The sequence below is a fragment of the Schistocerca americana genome, chromosome 2, assembly GCF_021461395.2.
Source record: "Schistocerca americana isolate TAMUIC-IGC-003095 chromosome 2, iqSchAmer2.1, whole genome shotgun sequence".
NCBI lineage: Eukaryota > Metazoa > Arthropoda > Insecta > Orthoptera > Acrididae > Schistocerca > Schistocerca americana.
Window position 1 is genome coordinate 760,080,967 of NC_060120.1, and position 19,822 is coordinate 760,100,788.

General features: G+C 39.2%; 1 protein-coding gene across 3 annotated transcripts in view; it reads left to right on the forward strand.

The window, feature by feature from the left end:
* Positions 1-19,822, forward strand: part of LOC124595045 (ATP-binding cassette sub-family A member 7-like) — a 610,990-nt gene that overhangs the window by 95,722 nt on the left and 495,446 nt on the right. For all 3 annotated transcript variants that reach the window (XR_006978174.1, XR_006978175.1, XM_047133608.1), the window contains exon 11: positions 17,443-17,620. Coding sequence is in view for 1 of the 3 variants with exons in the window: in XM_047133608.1 (XP_046989564.1) it covers positions 17,443-17,620 (178 nt within the window). In the remaining 2 variants the exon portion in view is untranslated. The remainder of the gene's footprint in view (positions 1-17,442; positions 17,621-19,822) is intronic.

Here is a 19,822-nt window from a genome sequence, read left to right on the forward strand (position 1 = left end):
CAACTTTGTAGTGCATTTTTTCATGTCAACTTGTTTTCATATTTACAATTTTGGCACCTTTCATGGCAACATTTATTTTACTCGACGTATTAAATATCAGAGGAGTTTCAGCTGTATTCGCTATTTGGCTTAATGACACATTGATTTTCTTTCAGTGTTCAATAATAAAGATAATATTTTCTCTTCATACTCTTACGGCATTTCTTGAGATAGTTTGGTTTTTGTTTGCATGCTATGTCCATGATGCTTCCTAAACCTGTAACACTGGCCAACTCCACCCTTAAAATCTGTTAAGTTCCACTGTAGTGCTAGCTTATGAGCATGTATTTTAATCTTTTTTATATTAATTCCAGTGCAATTTTGATGGTGTTCTTGAACCCATTTCAAAACATCATCTTCTGGTTTTGGCCATTTTGCATTCAGTCCTCTTTTTGCACATTTAGTCTTCCTCATTTTTTGCATTTCTTCTTTAGTAGCCAGCCAGTCATGATGGTTTCTTCTATTGGTGGAGGGCTGAAATGCCGCTCAGCTGCTGTGTTTCCAAGTTCTTCTGCATATGCTGTGACTTTCAGTTTATAGTCCACATCATATGAATACCTTTTATTTTTTTCCATTACAAAAGTAGCTACTAACAAAAATATTATACTATTACCGATAACACAAATCATTTCCAATTCAAGTTCACTGGCACCGTAGCCTGCAATGACACATCATAGGCTAGACAGTGTTCTGGGTTTGTGATGACAGGGAGGGAGGGAGACAGTGTAAGCAAGCTTGCGAATCCCCGCAACTAATGTTCGTCACATTGGTGCACTGCTGCTGACAATTGAATCCTGTGTTACCAAGTAGAGATAGGTTTCCCGCAGCATTGACTACATGGCCATTTTTAAGACAGGTGAGAGTATAAAACACACCTGAATTTTGGAGGCAATTTTTCGAAGAAAGAGGTGCGTCTTATAGTATGTAAAATATGGTACTGTGTCAGCTTGTTGACTTGGAGCAGCTACCATCTCCACATAACATGAAAAATAATGTATTATTATTAACACACAATGATTTCCCTCTGGCGTTTGCCCAGAAGGACCCAAGGTGTCCAAACGGATCATCTCAAATGGTTTGCTGGGTTCTGGTAATGTGTGTGATGGAATTCATTGGTGACTTTACTCACCAAATTATGTGCATGGTAAACTGTTTTTTATGTGCCATCCTACGCCCTGTCTCCATGTTTGATACCAACATTGCTATATATTGTTCTGTGGTTCTATGGCCCCCATGGCTAGCTAACATATAATCAAGTACCTCTCTGATTACTTCCTCCTGCAGCATGGCTGGTACAACAACACAAGGTCCAAGTTTGGTTTGGCTCCATAACAGTCCATTGTACATAATGAATCATGTTTCCATTGCAAATAGCTGAGCCTGGGTTTTCTGCCATTCCACAGTTGTGTGGCCCACTCTTTGTAATATACAAATCTTTAGACTGAAGCCATCTGCCTGAAGATCAAATTCATTGAGAGTAAGCAATCAGTGCATTAATCTACCTGATGGGTCTTTTAACCCTAAAGCCACTTCAAGGCCATATGATGTACTATGACTTTTAATTTCCTTACATACAAGTAATACCATAATGCACTCAGCATTTACTTCTTGGTTGTAGAGTAGTTTTTTCCACTTTACTCAGCTGTCATGGTGCATAGGCAACCAGATGTTCTGAGCTGTTCACAACTTGGCCCAGTACATACTTGAGAGCATTATCACGTGTGTTGTGGGAGAGCACAAATTCCTTCTCATAATTCGGGAAAACCAGTACCAGTCCAGTTTTTACCAATTCCTTCAGTCGACCAAACACTATTTCACAATTTTTTGACCTTTGCAATTTAACCCCTTCTTAACACATGAGTTAGCAACTGTGCAACTTCTGCAAATTTTGGTTCAAATATACGCTAGTGATTTGCTAACCCTAGAAAAGATTGCAGTTCCTTTTCCATCCATGACATTGGAAAATCCTGTGTGGCTTTTATTATCCTGAGGTCCATTCAGACTCCCTCGCAATTAATTACGTGCCCCAAGTACTGCACACCCTCTGTCACAAAGTGACATTTCTCTACACATTAAGTGCACTGGATACAATTGCTCAAACACTTCTTTTCGCCTTAAGACATTCTCCTTCATTATTTTGTGAGGAAGATATGTGATCTAAATACACCATACATTGTGTAGGTTTCAGTCCTCACAGAACTCAGTCTAAGAAATGCTGAAATGTGGCTGGAATGTTCTTTAATACAAATTGTGTACGCCGATGTTAACAATTTTCGAAACTATATTATGGAACGGGGGTAAGGAATGAAAGAGGAAGCCGCCTGGTAGAATTTTGCTCAGAGCATAACTTAATCATAGCTAACACTTGGTTCAAGAATCATAAAAGAAGGTTGTATACATGGAATAAGCCTGGAGATGCTGACAGGTTTCAGGTAGATTATATAATGGTGAGACAGAGATTTAGGAACCAGGGTTTAAATTGTAAGACATTTCCAGGGGCTGATGTGGACTCTGACCACAATCTATTCGTTATGAACTGTAGATTAAAACTAAAGAAACTGCAAAAAGATGGGAATTTAAGGAGATAGTACCTGGATAAACTGAAAGAACGAGAGAGTTTCAGGGAACGATTGACAAGAATGGGGGAAAGAAATACAGTAGAAGAAGAATGGTTAGCTTTGAGAGATGAAATAGTGAAGGCAGCAGAGGATCAAGTAGGTAAAAAGACGAGGGCTAATAGAAATCCTTGGGTAACAGAAGAGATACTGAATTTAATTGATGAAAGGAGAAAATACAAAAATGCATTAAATGAAGCAGGCAAAAGGAATACAAACGTCTCAAAAATGAGATCGACAGGAAGTGAAAAATGGCTAAGAGGACAAATGGAAGGAAGTAGAGGCATATATCACTAGGGATAAGATAGATACTGCCTACAGGAAAATTAGAGAGACCTTTGGAGAAAAGAGAACCACTTGCATGAATATCAAGAGCTCGGATGGAAATCCAGTTCTAAGCAAAGATGGGAAAGCAGAAAGGTGGAAGGAGTATATAGAGGTTCTATACAAGGGCGATGTTCTTGAGGACAATATTATGGAAATGGAAGAGGATGTAGACGAAGATGAAATGGGAGATATGATATTGCTTAAAGAGTTTGACAGAGCACTGAAAGACCTAAGTTGAAACAAGGCCCCGGGAGTAGACAACATTACATTAGAACTACTGATAGCCTTGGGAGAGCCAGTCCTGACAAAACTCTACCATCTGGTGAGCAAGATGTATGAGACAGGCAAAATACCCTCAGACTTCAAGAAGAATATAATAATTCCAATCCCAAAGAAAGCAGGGGTTGACAGATGTGAAAATTACTGTAGTATCAGTTTAATAAGTCACAGCTGCAAAATACTAACGTGAATTCTTTACAGACGAATGGAAAAACTAGTAGAAGCCGACCTTGGGGAAGATCAGTTTGGATTCGTAGAAATGTAGGAACACGTGAGACAATACTGACCCTACGACTTATCTTAGAAAATAGATTAAGGAAAGGCAAAGCTATGTTTCTACCACTTGTAGACATAGAGAAAGCTTTTGTCAATGTTGACTGGAATACTCTCTTTCAAATTCTGAAGGTGGCAGGGGTAAAATACAAGGAGCGAAAGGCCATTTACAATTTGTACAGAAACCAGATGGCAGTTATAAGAGTTGAGGGACATGAAAGGGAGCAGTGGTTGGGAAGGGAGTGAGACAGGGTTGTAGCCTATCCCCAATATTATTCGATCTGTATATTGAGCAAGCAGTAATGGAAACAAAAGAAAAATTTGGAGTATATATTAGAATCCATGGAGATGAAATAAAAAGTTTAAGGTTCGCCGATGACATTGTAATTCTGTCAGAGACAGCAAAGGACTTGAAAGAGCAGTTGAACAGCATACACAGTGTCTTGAAAGGAGGATATAAGATGAACATCAACAAAAGCAAAACGAGGATAATGGAATGTAGTCGAATTAAATGGGGTGATGCTGAGGGTATTGGATTACGAAATGAGACACTTAAAGTAGTAAAGGAGTTTTGCTATTTGGGGAGCAAAATAACTAATGATGGTCGAAGTAGAGAGGATGTAAAATGTAGACTGGCAATGGCAAGGAAAGCGTTTCTGAAGAAGAGAAATTTGTTAATATCGAGTATAGATTTAAGTGTCAGGAAATCTTTTCTGAAAGTATTTGTATGGAGTGTAGCCATGTATGGAAGTGAAACGTGGATGATAAGTAGTTTGGACAAGAAGAGAATAGAAGTTTTTGAAATGTGGTGCTACAGAAGGATGCTGAGGATTAGATGGGTAGATCACATTACTAATGAGGAGGAGGTACTGAATAGAATTGGGGAGAGGAGAAATTGGTGGGACAACTTGACTAGAAGAAGGGATCGGTTGGTAAGACATATTCTGAGGCATCAAGGAATCACCAATTTAGTATTGGAGAGCAGTGCGGAGGGTAAAAATTGTAGAGGGGACCAAGAGATGAATACACTAAACAGATTCAGAAGGATGTAGGTTGCAGTAGGTACTGTGAGATGAAGAAGCTTGCACAGGATAGAGTAACATACAGAGCTGCTTCAAACCAGTCTCTGGACTGAAGACCACAACAACAACATTACTGCCATTTGACTGTGTAGAGTATATTTACTTCACAATCTAGATTTTGGCCTTAGGCCATTTTCAAGTGCTACAGCATCAAAAAACTTCTGACCTGAGTGAGACACATGAATGTTTTTTGACAATGTGGCACTTGAAAATAGTCTAAGGCTGAAATCTAGATTGTGAAATAAATATACTGTATGCAGTCAAATGGTGGTTATATCAATTCAAAAATTCTACGTTAGTTTGCCCCCACAAAAGAGAAAACAAAATCATTGTATATTGATAATGCTCTGATGAAACTGCAAATGCTGTTTTTGGGCGATCCCCTGGCACTACTTGTAGCTAATGATAGCCACTCTGCAGGGCCGTGGTAGAAAAATATTTGCACTGCCTCACATTGCCCAAAGTTTCTGTTACATTTGGTATCAGATAAGCATCTGGAATCATAAGCATATTAGGACACCTGTAATCCCAGCAAAAACAATAAGCTATGGTTCAATCCATACTCTCCTTTGGGCTGATCCTGTCTGGTGCCTCCCTAGGGGTTTGTCCTTTCCTCAATAATACAATCTCCTAACAGCTCATGAATAAATTTGTCCATCAGTGGTTGGATGTGATGAGGCTTGTGGTATGGTCTACAATACACAGTTGGCTTGTTCCCAGTTGGGTTTGTGTGTTGTGTTGTTGGGGTGTTTGACAGTGGTCCATGAGAATCAAACAAATCTTCAAACTCTGATAACATGCTCCATTGCTAACTTTTCTGATCCTTTCAAGTGCTTCCCTTGTACCGTAAAGCAGCTTGCTTAAATGTAGGGTCCAAATTTGCTGTATCCAAATAATCTTCCTCTGAAATATCCAAATTCGCTACTGCCAACCCTTTAGACAACTCCGTGTCCATGGTCCCAAAGGTACCTGTTGCAACAGGCATAAGCTGATCACAATCTAATTTCCGTACTTGAACCACACTGCTGTGTATGAAACATCGCGCTTTATCTAACTCCCAATTTTCCACACACAACACATTTGCCATCAAATTAGTTCTCACCTCCCCTAGTTGTTTTCCTACACCTTCTTGTACATTATCATGGTAATTGATCCTTAGTTGCTGCGCATGGAGTTTAAATGGTTCCCCTTACACTAGGGATGAACCTTTTGGCTATATGAAGCAAAATTTTCATACAGGCCCAAGAATTCTTTACCACTGAACCTAGCGAGTGTATTGTACATGACCTACATCGTGGTGGACCTACATAGTGGTGGACCTACCCTCTTTTCACCATGAGATCCAAAACTGTCACAGACACCTGCAAACCCATGTACGATAAAAAGTTGTTTTCTTCCATCCACTAAGCTATCTAACCAAAATTCCACCACTGCGCATGTTTTAGTTGTTCTTATATTTAGTGGGGATTTGCCAGTTACCTCCATTGGGTATCTCCCCATTGGGAATGAAGAAAGCTCGATGGGTATGCTGCCATCAGGGTTGGAGGGTACTGAGAAAATAAAATATTCATTGTGAAAAAATTACTGGACTAGTCCCCCAGGTTCAGGGTTGGGCACTGGGCTAACAGTGCATCCCATAAAAAAGAATTTTTTGAAATGCCAAGAACATGCCTCGGATGAAACAGGAAACAAAAAATATCAAAAATGGCTTACAAACAGGACTTAAGGTTTGGAACATGGAACATTAGAAGTTTGGCAACACCTGGGATTCTCAATAATCTGTGTGAAGGACTTGACAAATATGAAATGGATCCAGTAGCACTGCAAGAAATGAGAAACCTAGGAATAGGAAAATCAGAATGATGCAAACACATTCTATATTACAGTGGATTGGAAGATGTAAATTTCCAGAAGGGTGTAGGTTTTGTGGTGAGTACAAGAATAGCAAAGGCAGTAACTGATTTTCAACCAATTGATGACAGAACAGCTTTTAGACTAAGAGGTAGATTCACGAATATAACGATAATTACACTACATGCCCCAAATGAGGTAATGGAGGACGAAAAGACAGACAGTTTCTGTGATATACTTGAAGAGTTAAGTAAGACAGCAGGATGTGATATGAATCTCATTGTTAGAGATGCCAATGCTAATGTCGGAAGGGAGACTACTTGGAAGTAAATAGCAGGTATAGAAAGCTTCCACATTGAAAGTAATGATAATGGCGTGAGACTACATAGTTGTGCAAGTGCAGCCAACCTAAAAATTTATGGGCGCCTACTTTCCAAGGACGGACATTCACAAGACAGTTGAAGCAAGGGCACCTGTACCTGGGGCCAAGAGTGGGCCACTCCTCCCCCCCCCCCACCTCCCCTCCCCTCCTCTCACTCCTCCCTAGCTCTCAGGAGCATGAAAAGATGTAGAATATAGTCAGGTGCTTTTCTTTCAAGAAAATGACTTAAAAATTGGTATCATGTAGGTTCTTAACAGGGTCGGAACTGGAACTTTTTTATGACTACTTGAAAGTCACCATTCGTCTTCCAAGTATTAAATATACTATGTATGCCCAGGTCATGCCTCCCCCCCCTACCCCCCTCCTCTCCCCCCCCCCCCCCCCCCCCCCCCCCCCAAATTATTGTACGGGTGATGGGTGCCCTTGAACTTTGGTATTGCGTGATAGCAAAACAAAAAAAAACAAATATACCATTTCTTGGTAGACCAAAGGCATGAAGCAGTCTAATTGATGTGAAAAATGTAGGAGGAGCCGAGGCAGACTGTCACCAAGGTATGACAACAAATAGTTATAAAAAAGCCAAGGGGATGAAAGAGCATAAAAGAATGGAATTTTTATGTAGACATACTGAAAGATAGTGACAAGGCACAGGAATTTGTCATTAAGCTTCAAAATAGATTTTAACTTCTAACAGTAGAAGACAACTGCAGCATTGAAGGCCAGTGAGAAATGATAAAAACAGATGTGGGAGAGGTAACAGTAGAAGTGTTCAGAAATAGGAAAGAAGAAAGAAAAATCCATGGTTCTCCGAGGAAAAACACATACAGGAAGATTCCAACGAAGGCAAAGAAGCATATGAAAACATTAATAGAGAATCAAAAATTTTCTCAGAGGGAAAAGAGAAACATGTGGAAAAACTAATTAAGAGAATAGAAAAGAATAAAGCTATAGGGAATGTGAGAGATTTTTAAGGGTTAATTATGTTCATCAGAAAAGGGTGCATACCACTACTAATGTATGGCATTAAAGATAAATTCTGGACAAATGCAAGTAGGACTCATGCTCTGAGGGTTCCATATAAACTTAATTATGTATATAGATGAGAATAATAATAATGATAATTTTGTGTGGTTCAATGGCCTGGCACAAGCCTTTCTGTTGCATATCACTTCAGCAACTTTCATATATGTATCCTACCCCAATTATCCAACTGAGGAAAGGAGACCTATAGTTTAACACAGAATCTGAACCATGTATTGTTTCTGGTGCCTCCTCACATCATAGGGAGGTGAAGGCAAGGTTAAAACATGACTAGCAAACCTGTGACCAAGATACAATCCTATGACCTCTCAGTTTGAAGGCATGCCCTTTACCACTAGACTATCAGGCCAAACATGTATGTAGATAGTTCAGCTATAGGTTATGACAAGTGAGTTTGCAAGTATCAAGATATATGACGTATATGGCCATATCTTTTGATTGCATTGACTTAGAAGCTTGCAGTTTTTACACTGCCAAGTCAAATTTAATGATTCTAAGTTAATGGGAGGTACTCTACAGGTTTTGGTGAGTGAGTTTGTGAGTATCAAAAAGTGTGACATACATGGCTGTATCTTTTGACTGCATTGACTTACAAGCTTGAAGTTTTCACTTGGCCAAGGGACTGTAGGCCTACTTGTACCTGTTATTGAGAAAAAGGGGTCTCAACAGTTGGACAACAAAGTGGTCCTATAAAGGTTTTGTTTTTACCGATTGAGAAACAAAACCCAAAAAGTGGCAATACAGCATTGAAAAGAACAAAAGATATGGAAATTTGGAAAGAATATTTTAAGGAGCTTTTAGATGTTACAGAAATGGAAGAACAACCATAAATGGAAGAACAGTATAAATGTCAAAACATAGAGCCCTTAGTTGCACTGCCGACAATGAAATATACAGTAGACACAATCAGAGTACTATAAAACAACAAAACTCCAGGGAGAGATGTAACACCTGCTGATCTACTTAAAAATGGAGGAGATACATTTGCAAAACAAAAAAATAAACTTTTTACCAACATTTGAAATGAAGAAACGGTGTCAGCTGAGTGTAAAGATGTGATTGTAGTATCAGTCCATAAAAAGGGTATGTAAGCAAGAATGCAGAAATTGTAGAGACATCTCATTAATTAGCCTAGAAAGTGTTCTCCGACATTCTCCAAAAAAGTTTGGAACCACATTTAAAATAAGTAATAGATGATGAATAACTGGATTTCTGAAGATTTGATCTGATAATTGTATTGAAGTCATATCAAAATACTGGGAATACAACAGAATAGTGCAAGTATTGTTTGCAATTTTCAGAAATCCTATGACAGTATAAGCAGAGAAAAGTTGTGGAAGAGAATGTAGAAGTTTGAAATACCAAAGAAGATTACAAATCTGGTAAAGGTTACACTGGAAGACTCAAAAGGGGTTATGAAAGTGGATGGAGAATATTCCACAGCTTTTGACATATAAACAGGTGTCAGACAAGGAGAAGGAATATCACAACTCATGTTCACCAAAGTAACACAGAAAGCACTGGATGCAGTGAGTGAAGCAGATGACCTGAAAATACTGGCAGGAAAGCTATTGGAAAAAACAAAGGAAGTGGGATTAGAGATAAATGACGCCAAAACAAAATTTGTGAGGGTACAAATTAAAACACAAGAAGACAGGAAACCATGCAGATTGATAACCACATGTTTGAAGAACAGATAACTCTGGGGGCTATAGTAAACACCAAAAATGATGTTGTTGTTGTTGTTGTTGTTGTGGTCTTCAGTCCTGAGACTGGTTTGATGCAGCTCTCCATGCTACTCTATCCTGTGCAAGCTTCTTCATCTCCCAGTACCTACTGCAACCTACATCCTTCTGAATCTGCTTAGTGTATTCATCTCTTGGTCTCCCTCTACGATTTTTACCCTCCATGCTGCCCTCCAATACTAAATTGGTGATCCCTTGATGCCTCAGAACATGTCTTACCAACCGATCCCTTCTTCTGGTCAAGCTGTGCCACAAACTTCTCTTCTCCCCAATCCTATTCAATACTTCCTCATTAGTTATGTGATCTACCCATCTAATATTCAGCATTCTTCTGTAGCACCACATTTCAAAAGCTTCTATTCTCTTCTTGTCCAAACTATTTATCGTCCATGTTTCACTTCCATACATGGCTACAGTCCATACAAATACTTTCAGAAATGACTTTCTGACACTTAAATCTATACTCGATGTTAACAAATTTCTCTTCTTCAGAAACGCTTTCCTTGCCATTGCCAGTCTACATTTTATATCGTCTCTACTTCGACCATCATCAGTTATTTTGCTCCCCAAATAGCAAAACTCCTTTACTACTTTAAGTGTCTCATTTGCTAATCTAATTCCCTCAGCATCACCCGACTTAATTCGACTACATTCCATTATCCTCGTTTTGCTTTTGTTGATGTTCATCTTATATCCTCCTTTCAAGACACTGTGTATGCTGTTCAACTGCTCTTTCAAGTCCTTTGCTGTCTCTGACAGAATTACAATGTCATCGGCGAACCTTAAACTTTTTATTTCATCTCCATGGATTCTAATATATACTCCAAATTTTTCTTTTGTTTCCATTACTGCTTGCTCAATATACAGATTGAATAACATCGGGGAGAGGCTACAACCCTGTCTTACTCCCTTCCCAACCACTGCTTCCCTTTCATGTCCCTCGACTCTTATAACTGCCATCTTGTTTCTGTACAAATTGTAAATAGCCTTTCGCTCCCTGTATTTTACCCCTGCCACCTTTAGAATTTGAAAGAGAGTATTCCAGTCAACATTGTCAATAGCATTCTCTAAGTCTACAAATGCTAGAAACGTAGGTTTGCCTTTCCTTAATCTTTCTTCTAAGATAAGTCGTAAGGTCAGTATTGCCTCACATGTTCCAGTATTTCTATGGAAATGATAAGAAACAAGAAATAGAAATGAGGATCAGTGCATTATCTAGAGCTTCACATTCACTCAGCGCATTTCTATCACCCAAAATTTTTTCAAGAGGAACCAAAATATGGATTTATAAAACTAAAATCAGACCACTATTACTATATGGGGCAGAAAAATGGAAAATAGATAAGTATACAGAGAGGAAGACAAATGGTTTTGAAAATTAAATGCTGTGAAGATGTAGGGAGCAAATAATGGGCCGGCCACATCTGTAGTGCAGCAGAGGGATCAAGATTGAATGAGGTGTCAGAGAAGAAACCCAAAGGCTGCAGACCTCCAGACAGACTGCAAATAAGATGGAGAGACCAGGCAGCCAAGAATCTTCAGATAATTGGAGCAAAGGAAGATGATGCCAAGAACAGAATGCTGTGGAGGAGACAACTTGCTGAGGCCGAAAACCAACTGTGTGTTTATGGGGCGAGGAAAGTGAGAGTAAGGAAGTGAGTACAACTACTGGGAGTTGTGCTCAGTGGTCATGAAGCCCCAATTGCCATTTAATGGTGGGTTACTATTCCCATTCCATGTGTCTCTGTCACGCCTCTTATTAACTTTCTGTCTGTAGTCTCATTCCTGATGCCCTACTTGTCCACATTTCTTATGTGTTGGCCGATGACATCCCTACCTTATATGGCCTGTCTGCCCACAAGGACAACATTGGACTTATGCTGAAAAAATTCCCCTTCTATCTTGACTCAGGTGACTGCGTGTACTTCTTCCAATGCTTTTGCAGTCCCTCCGGCTTCTGTCAAGTCTTTGGGAATTTCGCCCATACTTGATACTGTGTGAGGCATCCTCCCAAAAATGTGTCAAATGATCTCTGTTCTGCCTCTTGCAGAATGACCCTTTAGTGACATTGCTCTCTGTTAACTCCCAAGTCTTGACATTTAATTTCTAAATCCTGTCTACAAAGTTCTGAATACACTCCCCCTGTTTCTGTGACACATTGTTTCATTTATCCCTATAATGATTACAGATGTTCTTCTTTCTGTGTTGTAACTATCCTGCTCTTAGACTCTTGGACACAGGTGCATTCTGTAACTCCTCATTCTACAACATGTATGGCTTAGCATCTCCCACCAGACATAATTGAGACATGTGCAATAAATCTTCCTCTGATCAACATCCCTGCTTAGCAGAAGTTAATAAGATATTCATAAACGCCAACTCATAATCTGCTGTGTTACCAGAAAAAAGGAGAAACTAAGCTAGCAGTATTAACGTTTATGATGGATGTCATTGTAATGAATAAGGATTGTTCTCTTGTGTCTTTCTTCAATGCCTCTAACTGGTTGCGTAGTTCTGTATTGTCTGCCTGCATCTGTACCATTTGATTTAGTTAGGTGTAGAATGGTCAGTGCAGGTGACCTCTACTCACATTTCAGATATTTCAAAGCCTGTGCCTACAATACAAGGAAAATATTCAACAGGAAAGGAACCAAAACCAAACCACAAGGGTGAAAAAATGGTGCAGTGCACTCACAATGTTGAAGTGTCGTCATAGACTGATGCCCCCATGATATCACTCACAGTTTCTGCCAGCACTTCTGATAGCAAAGTGTAGCAGTCCAGGTTGCTGACCTCTACATAGTCACCTGAGGACAGCGGAAAGACCACATCGCTGTCAGGATGCGAGTTTGGGTGACCTCAGGGAATGCGTAATGTCGGGTATGTGGCGATGGAGCAGCCAGAGAATGCTCTCTGATGATGCAGAGCTTTTATTGGTGGCTCATTATATACAGCAAAGTCAGCCATTGCTCATGTTGAGGAACCACTAAGATGGAATGCGATGTTGGCAATGCTGGAACCAGTCAGCTGTGTCAGCCTTGCTGAGTATGCAGTGACAGTACAGCCTACCATGGAGAATCAGTCAGCAGCAAGCACTGTCGGCAGGCTGACAAGAGGCAGCCCATACTTGAAATGGCCCGGGACAAACCCAAGACCTCCAGAGATGATGGGGTGGTAGGTGTGGGTATGCGCTGAATGGCTCCACGAAAGTGGACTTGTTTCAACGCATAAAAGCATTAGATTAGCTGGCACTAGCAGTGCTGTGACATGTGTAATAGCCAGTGTGGTCAGAGGTGGCAGCTGGCTGGTGCTAGACTACATCGATACTGAACTGAAGTCTAAGTTAGGCCAGAAGTTCATGCACAGTACAGCACAGGGGGTAGTCAGATCAGAAACCAAGTCTGACATCCGGACAGGACATGCCTAATGGTGGGTGATGGGGAGACAAGTCCCCAGTGCAGGTGATCTACGGCTGGGCTGGGGTTCCAGATATACTTATCTGGGCAGTGTTGTGACAAAAATGCCCACTTGTTGTCTCACACACCTGAAAAGTGTTGTCCCAAGCATTGTACATGGAGCAAGTCAATTTGTCATAAAGCAGCTTGCAGATGTAGGACACAGATGTAGCAGTATTACAGTCTTACCACTGGATTTTCGTAACTGGCAATCTATTTCTAGCTTTTCAAACCAGTCTTACAACAGTGACAAATGTGGAACTGTTCTTGGTATAAAATGTTTGTTTATGTTTCACGCTTTCAGTGTACAATACCTCATAACCAAAAGCTAGGTCACAACATAAACAAAAAAGTACTAGCAGAACATAAACAATTTCATATTTTTATTTTGAGTGTGATGTTATTCTGTGAACAAATGATTCTTTCTGTAGATTAGGCCAGAAAAATAGGGTTGCCATTTTTTCTGATATTTGTCTGTAAACCATCATTGTTGTGTTTACTGCTAATCAATAAACACAGTGGGTTTCCTCTTATTGGACTAGTAATATTTTAAAACGGTAAATATTTCCAGGAGGTGTGGAATCTGCTTATAATATAATGCTTACAAAATATGGACAAACTATAAAGAAATCACGAAAAAAGGATTGGAAATTAAGAAGGTGAGATACGAATAACTTGAAACAACCACAGATTGTTTAAAATTTCAAAGCAAGCATTTGGCAGTTACTTATTGTTGTGAGAAAAGGAATAGTAAGGATAAAAATAAGGCCTAGCTGAAATCCTTCGATAACACCAGTTAAATTTAATTTACAACAGAAGGAAATATAAAAATGCTGGCAGTGAAACAGTTAAAAGGAAATGCAGATTCCTAAAAGAGAGAGAGAAAGAGAGAGAGAGAGAAGGAAAGTGGAATATTGCAAAGTAGGAATGGCTGGAAGAGAAATGTGATGGCACTTATAGGAAAAGTGAAGAAATTGTTGGAGAGAAAAGAGGAGCTCCTGTATGAACATCAAGAGCATCAACAAGCCAGTACATAAAAAAGAAGATAAGGCTGAACCATGGAAGGAATAAATACAGGGGCAATGTAATGGAAAGAAACATAAAGGCTATTTTATGGAAATGAAAGAATTGGATAAAATGGAGATGGGCAATGTGGTACTGTGGGACATATTTGACAGTGCACTGAAACACCTAATTCAAAACAAGGGACTTAGAGTAGACTACATTCCTTAAGAATTATTAAGATCCATGAGAGAAGCAATTATGAAAAAAACTGAAACTTGGTATGCAGGATATATAAGGCACATGAAACATCACCAGAGTTCCAGAAGAGTGTAATAATCTCAGTACCAAAGAAGACAGATGCAGAAATGTGTGAGTCTTACTGAATCGTCAATTTAATAAGTCAGTTTTATAACGTGAACTCTTTTGTTGGTCTGTGTTTGCATAAAACAATGTCAAGCTGGACCCACAATTTCATATTATTAATAAGTTGTTGTTGAAAAGTACTAACATGAATTAGCTACAGGACAGTGTAATTACAGGTAGAAGCTGACCTTGGGGAACATCAATTTGGATTCTGGAGAAATGTCTAAATGGATCATGCAATACTGACTCCACATTTTATCTCAGATGATAGAATGAACAATGGCAAACCCTTATACACTGAGGTGACAAAACTCATGGGATAGTGATATACACATTTACAGAGGGCAGCAGTGTTGCGCACACAGGGTATGAAAGGACAGTGCATTGGTGGAGCTGTCATTTGTACTCAGGTGATTCATGTGAAAAGTTTCCGATATGATTATGGTTGCATGAAGGGAATTAACAGACTCTGAAAGTGTAATGGTGGCTGCAGCTAGACATATGGGACTTCCATTTTGGAAATCATCAGGGAATTCAATATTCCAAGACCCACAGTGCCAAGAGTCTGCTGAGAATACCAAATTTCAGGCATTACCTCAGTGCTGACAGACAATCAACAGTGCATGAAATAACCATAGAAATCAATGTGGAACATATGATGAATGTATCCGTTAGGACAGTGTGGTGAAGTGTGGCATTAATGGGCTATGGCAACAGACAGTTAATGCGAGTGCCTTTGCTAACAGCATGATGTCGCCTGCAGCGCCACTCCTAGACACATGACCATATCGGTTGGATCCTAAATGACTAGAAAACTGTGGCCTCGTCATATGCGTCCCAGTTTCAGTTTGTAAGAGCTGAAGGTAGGGTTCTAGTGTGGCACAGACCCCACGAAGCCACGGACAAAAGTTGTCTACAAGGCACTGTGTAAGCTGATGGTAGCTCCATAATAGTGTGGGCTAACACACTATTGTTTGGCTACTAGGAGACCATTCATGGACTTCACGGTCCCAAAGAAAGATGAAATCTGTATAGCTGACATTGCACCACATCACCGAGATGCAGTTATTCATGATTGGTTTGTAAAATGTTCGGGACAATTTCAGCGAATGATGTGGCCACCCAGATCACTCGACATGAATCCCATTGAACATTTATGGGACATAATCGAGAAGTCTGTTCATGCCAAACTCCTGCACCAGCAACACTTTCACAATTATGGACACCTATGGAGGCAGCATGGCTCAATATTTCTGCAGGGGACTTACAACAAATTGTTGAGTCCAGGCACTACACTGACCAAAAGGAGGTCTGACACGATATTAAGAGGTATCCCAGGACTGTTGCCACTTAAGTGTACATAGCATTTATAGATCATTAAAAGTGTTTAGACAGTATTGACTGCAATACACTTTTTGGAATTCTGATGTTATCAGGAATAAAACAGAGGGAGTGAAAGGTTATTTATGACTTGTATGGAAACCAGACTGCAGTTATGTGAGTTGGAGAGCATAGCAATTGCTGAGACGAGAATGAGTCTGGGTATAGCCTATCTCCCAAGTGATTCAGTCTGTATAGAAAGGAAACAGTGGAGAAATTTGAAAAAGAAATTGAAGTTCAGAGAGAAGAAACAAGAGCTTAGAAGGTTTGCTAATGATACAGTAATTCTGCCAGTGATGGCATGGCAAAGGACTGGGAATGCAATGAATAATGTTGTGAAAAGAAGTTATAAGATTAACACCAATCAAAGCAAAACAATGGCAATGGAGTGCAGTCAAAATAATTCAGGTAATGTAGGGGGAAGTAGGTTAAGAAATGAGATGATAAAAGTAGTGAACAGATTCTGCTATTTGCTCAACAAAATAACAGATAATGACAGACATAAAAAGGATATAAAATACAGACTAGCAACATTAAGGGAAACGTTTTTGAACAAGAGGAATATATTAACGTCAAATATAAATTTAAATGTTAGGAAATCTTTTCAGGGAGTATTTTTTATGGATTGTAGCTTTATATGGAAGTGGAATATGAATGATAAACAGCACAGACAGGAGGAGAATAGAAATTTTTGAAATATTATGTTACAGAATAATGCTGAAGAGTAAATGGGTAAGTTGGGTAACAAATAAAGAGGTTAGAAAAGAGCTTTATGGTAACACCTGTCTATTTTAAAAAGTTGAGGTAGCAGCAATAACAACAAATACAAAACTGTGGCATTCAAAATAATTTTTTTTCTTTTTGTAAAGAAATCACCTTTCAGTATTAATTTATGTATGCGCAATTGTAACATTTAAAGGTACTGCAAATACATAATGACAGCTGCTTTATTACAGTTTTTCCCCAAATTAAAGGGATTTGACAGGTAATATTTGTTACTGATGAGGAATGCTATATATATAATGCTACAGGTTCTTTGGTTCCTCCTCTTTCTATTTAAGATTTTGTTATTTGTGTCAGCTAAGACTTTATTGTTTGTGGATTAGATATGCAAGTTTCATTCTGTCTTTGCTGTAATTTTTTTTTGGTAAAATTATTGCACAACTGGTAAAGTTATTTTCTACTTCCATGACCTCACCTCTCATTTTTATGACTCCGTGTGTGTATTTGTATTTCTCCTCTCCATTTTATTTGTTCTATATTTCTTGACAAAAGTGAAACGTAGTCAAACACAAGCTAGTCATCCTCTGATATACTGTATGGCATAGGCATGGTTAATCTCCAGAGTAGTTCTATAAATCAGTGGTACCCGTTTCTTATTTTTCTTTTGTGTTCTCCTTTTTTTCACATCTAATCATGTTAGCAGCTAAAATCATATACCTTATCCAAACTTGTTAGTTTTGTACAGGTGGTTAGCACAGCTGTCGTACCTAGAGTGAGTAGAGGTTATTAGTTCAACTCATGAAATAATGTGATTTTTGTATTTGTGATTGCTGTGTAGGTTACTAATGTGTTGGTGATATTACATGATCAACTTTATTTCAGAGGGAAAATCCTGTTCACTCCACGTACTCCTGCTGTAGAGAGGGTGATACAAAAATTGAATGAATCTTTTGAGGTTGTAGTTCAATTTAGGGAGCTGTTGCACTTTTGGAACAATGTCTCCTTTCCTATTATTAAGAAAAATTATCATAATATTACCTCTAATATGCAGTTCATTAAGGTGAGTGGTTTTTCACACTTTCGTTAACATAGTATGAAATGATAACTGTTGACAAGCTGAAATACTTCTTCAATATTACATACAGTTATTAATGTGATTTTGTCCACTTCTCACCTCTGTAGTCTCTCAACAATACAGTAGGACACTGAATCCTTAATTTACAAGATCATGATTCAGATTATTGTCCACAGTTTCTGGGATTTTCCAATAATCCCCGAAGTAAATTCGGAGACTGCTGGGATTATTCCCTCAGAAGGGTTCTCCATCCTTCTCTAACTAACCAACCAAGCTAGCCCTCCATCTCTAATGATAGACTGCTAATCTCTAAGCTTCCTTCCTTTTCTTAACAACATCATAAAGTGTGCATGTTTTAGGCAGATATGAACTACTGAATCCATATAATGTAAGGAATCTTTGGATGCACATAATTGTCAGACTTTATTGGATTAGATTCATTATTCATCCAAAAAACTTTGAGGTTCCCATGATAATGAGAGCTATCTCATACTGGTTGGAGGTCATAAATCAGCTACAGTAAAACTGACTCAATCCATATCAAAGCAAATGCTCGCAGTTATGATCCACAGAGCATGCAAATAAGAAAGTGGCAGCCAAGCATGGAAATGGTTGACCACCACAACAGAGTGACAACACTGTCGTCCAAGAACCTCTGAAAAGTGCTCATAAAGTGGAGACTTTGTGTGGGAGTTTTGAATCTATGGTAATTGATCCTGAGGGATCATCCTGGCAGTCTCTGAATTTGCTTAGGGGATCAAAGGAAAATAATTTTGTGATCTCAAAATCTGTAGTGAGGATATCCTGCTTCTTGTGGAATTTGCTAATGATTTATTGCCACTTTGCTACTAAGAAATTAACTTTGCAGTAATAAATACTGTGATTTGAGGTGGGAAGTATTTTGTGATACAATTTTCGCTTTTGCCTCATTAAAAATTTCCTGTGTGAAACTATGAGTCAAGATATGCTAAACCTTTAAGGTCATAATTATGCAGGTGGTAAAGGATCCACAACTTTGTATTTTGAGATAAGAAACTAATGACTGGAAAGGATTTTTGTTGTTGTTGTTGTTGTTGTTGTTGTTGTTGACATAAATAACTTACATCATAAAAATTACAGCTTCATTTGCAGTACCTATTCAGAGTGACGACTGCCGGTCTCAATGCATGAATTACAATGTTGTGTACAATTTTGCTGTGCTCTCTCAGGTATTCCTGTTGCATGTTGTACCATAAGACAAGCAGTTAGGTTACGCCTAACCACACCACTTCTTCGATTTGTTCTGTGGTCTCATTACTATGTAGCCCTACAGGGAAAAAATCTATAGTAGTGGGATCTGGTGATTGTCCAGGCCATAGGATAAGATCTTGTCTCCTTGTCCAACAATGAAGATAATCTGTGTTTATGGGCAAGTACACTGTATGTTGGACAACATGTTACTGTAATGGCGGGCAGACTCATTGTCAAAGTTCTGGTTTACAGTGTCTGACCACCACAAGAAAGCATCACCACATAGTGCACCAACTGTATTGTCACACATTTACATCTGTAGCTGCCATCCAAGAACAAGTAATAGACTCCCTCCAACATTGTATGTTATCCCACACCATCAGTCGGAGACCAGCAGCAGCCGAACTACGGAATTACTACCTCATGCGTAGGCTGCTGTTAACGCCACAACAAAAATAGCCTAATTTGGAGTGGTACTGTGACCAGGAAGCATGGAGTGCTGATGAATGCCATTGCTTTGTGTTTGGAGATTAATCATGGCTCTGCACTAACCCTGAAGACCAGTGTTGGTAGGTATAGTGGCGACCTAGAGAGAAGCTCCATTCTTCCAGTGTTTTGGAAAGGCACAGCAATGTTACTCCCAATGTCATGGCAGGAGAGCGATAGGGTCATGGTTGGTAGAGGATTCTGACGGCTTAACAGTACCTCTTGGATATGCTGTGGTTTTACATTTTACCTTTAATGTGACGGTATCATGGTGCCATTTTTCAACAGTACAACACTCGTTCACCCATGGTACATGTCTGTAAGAACTGTCTTCGTGATGTCGAGGCACTCCCTTTGCAGCAAGATTCCCAGATCTGTCCACAATAGAATATGTATGGGACCATCTTTTACATCAACTCCGTCCCAGTGCCAGCGCCAGGAAATCAAGGATCAATCAACAACAGTTATGGG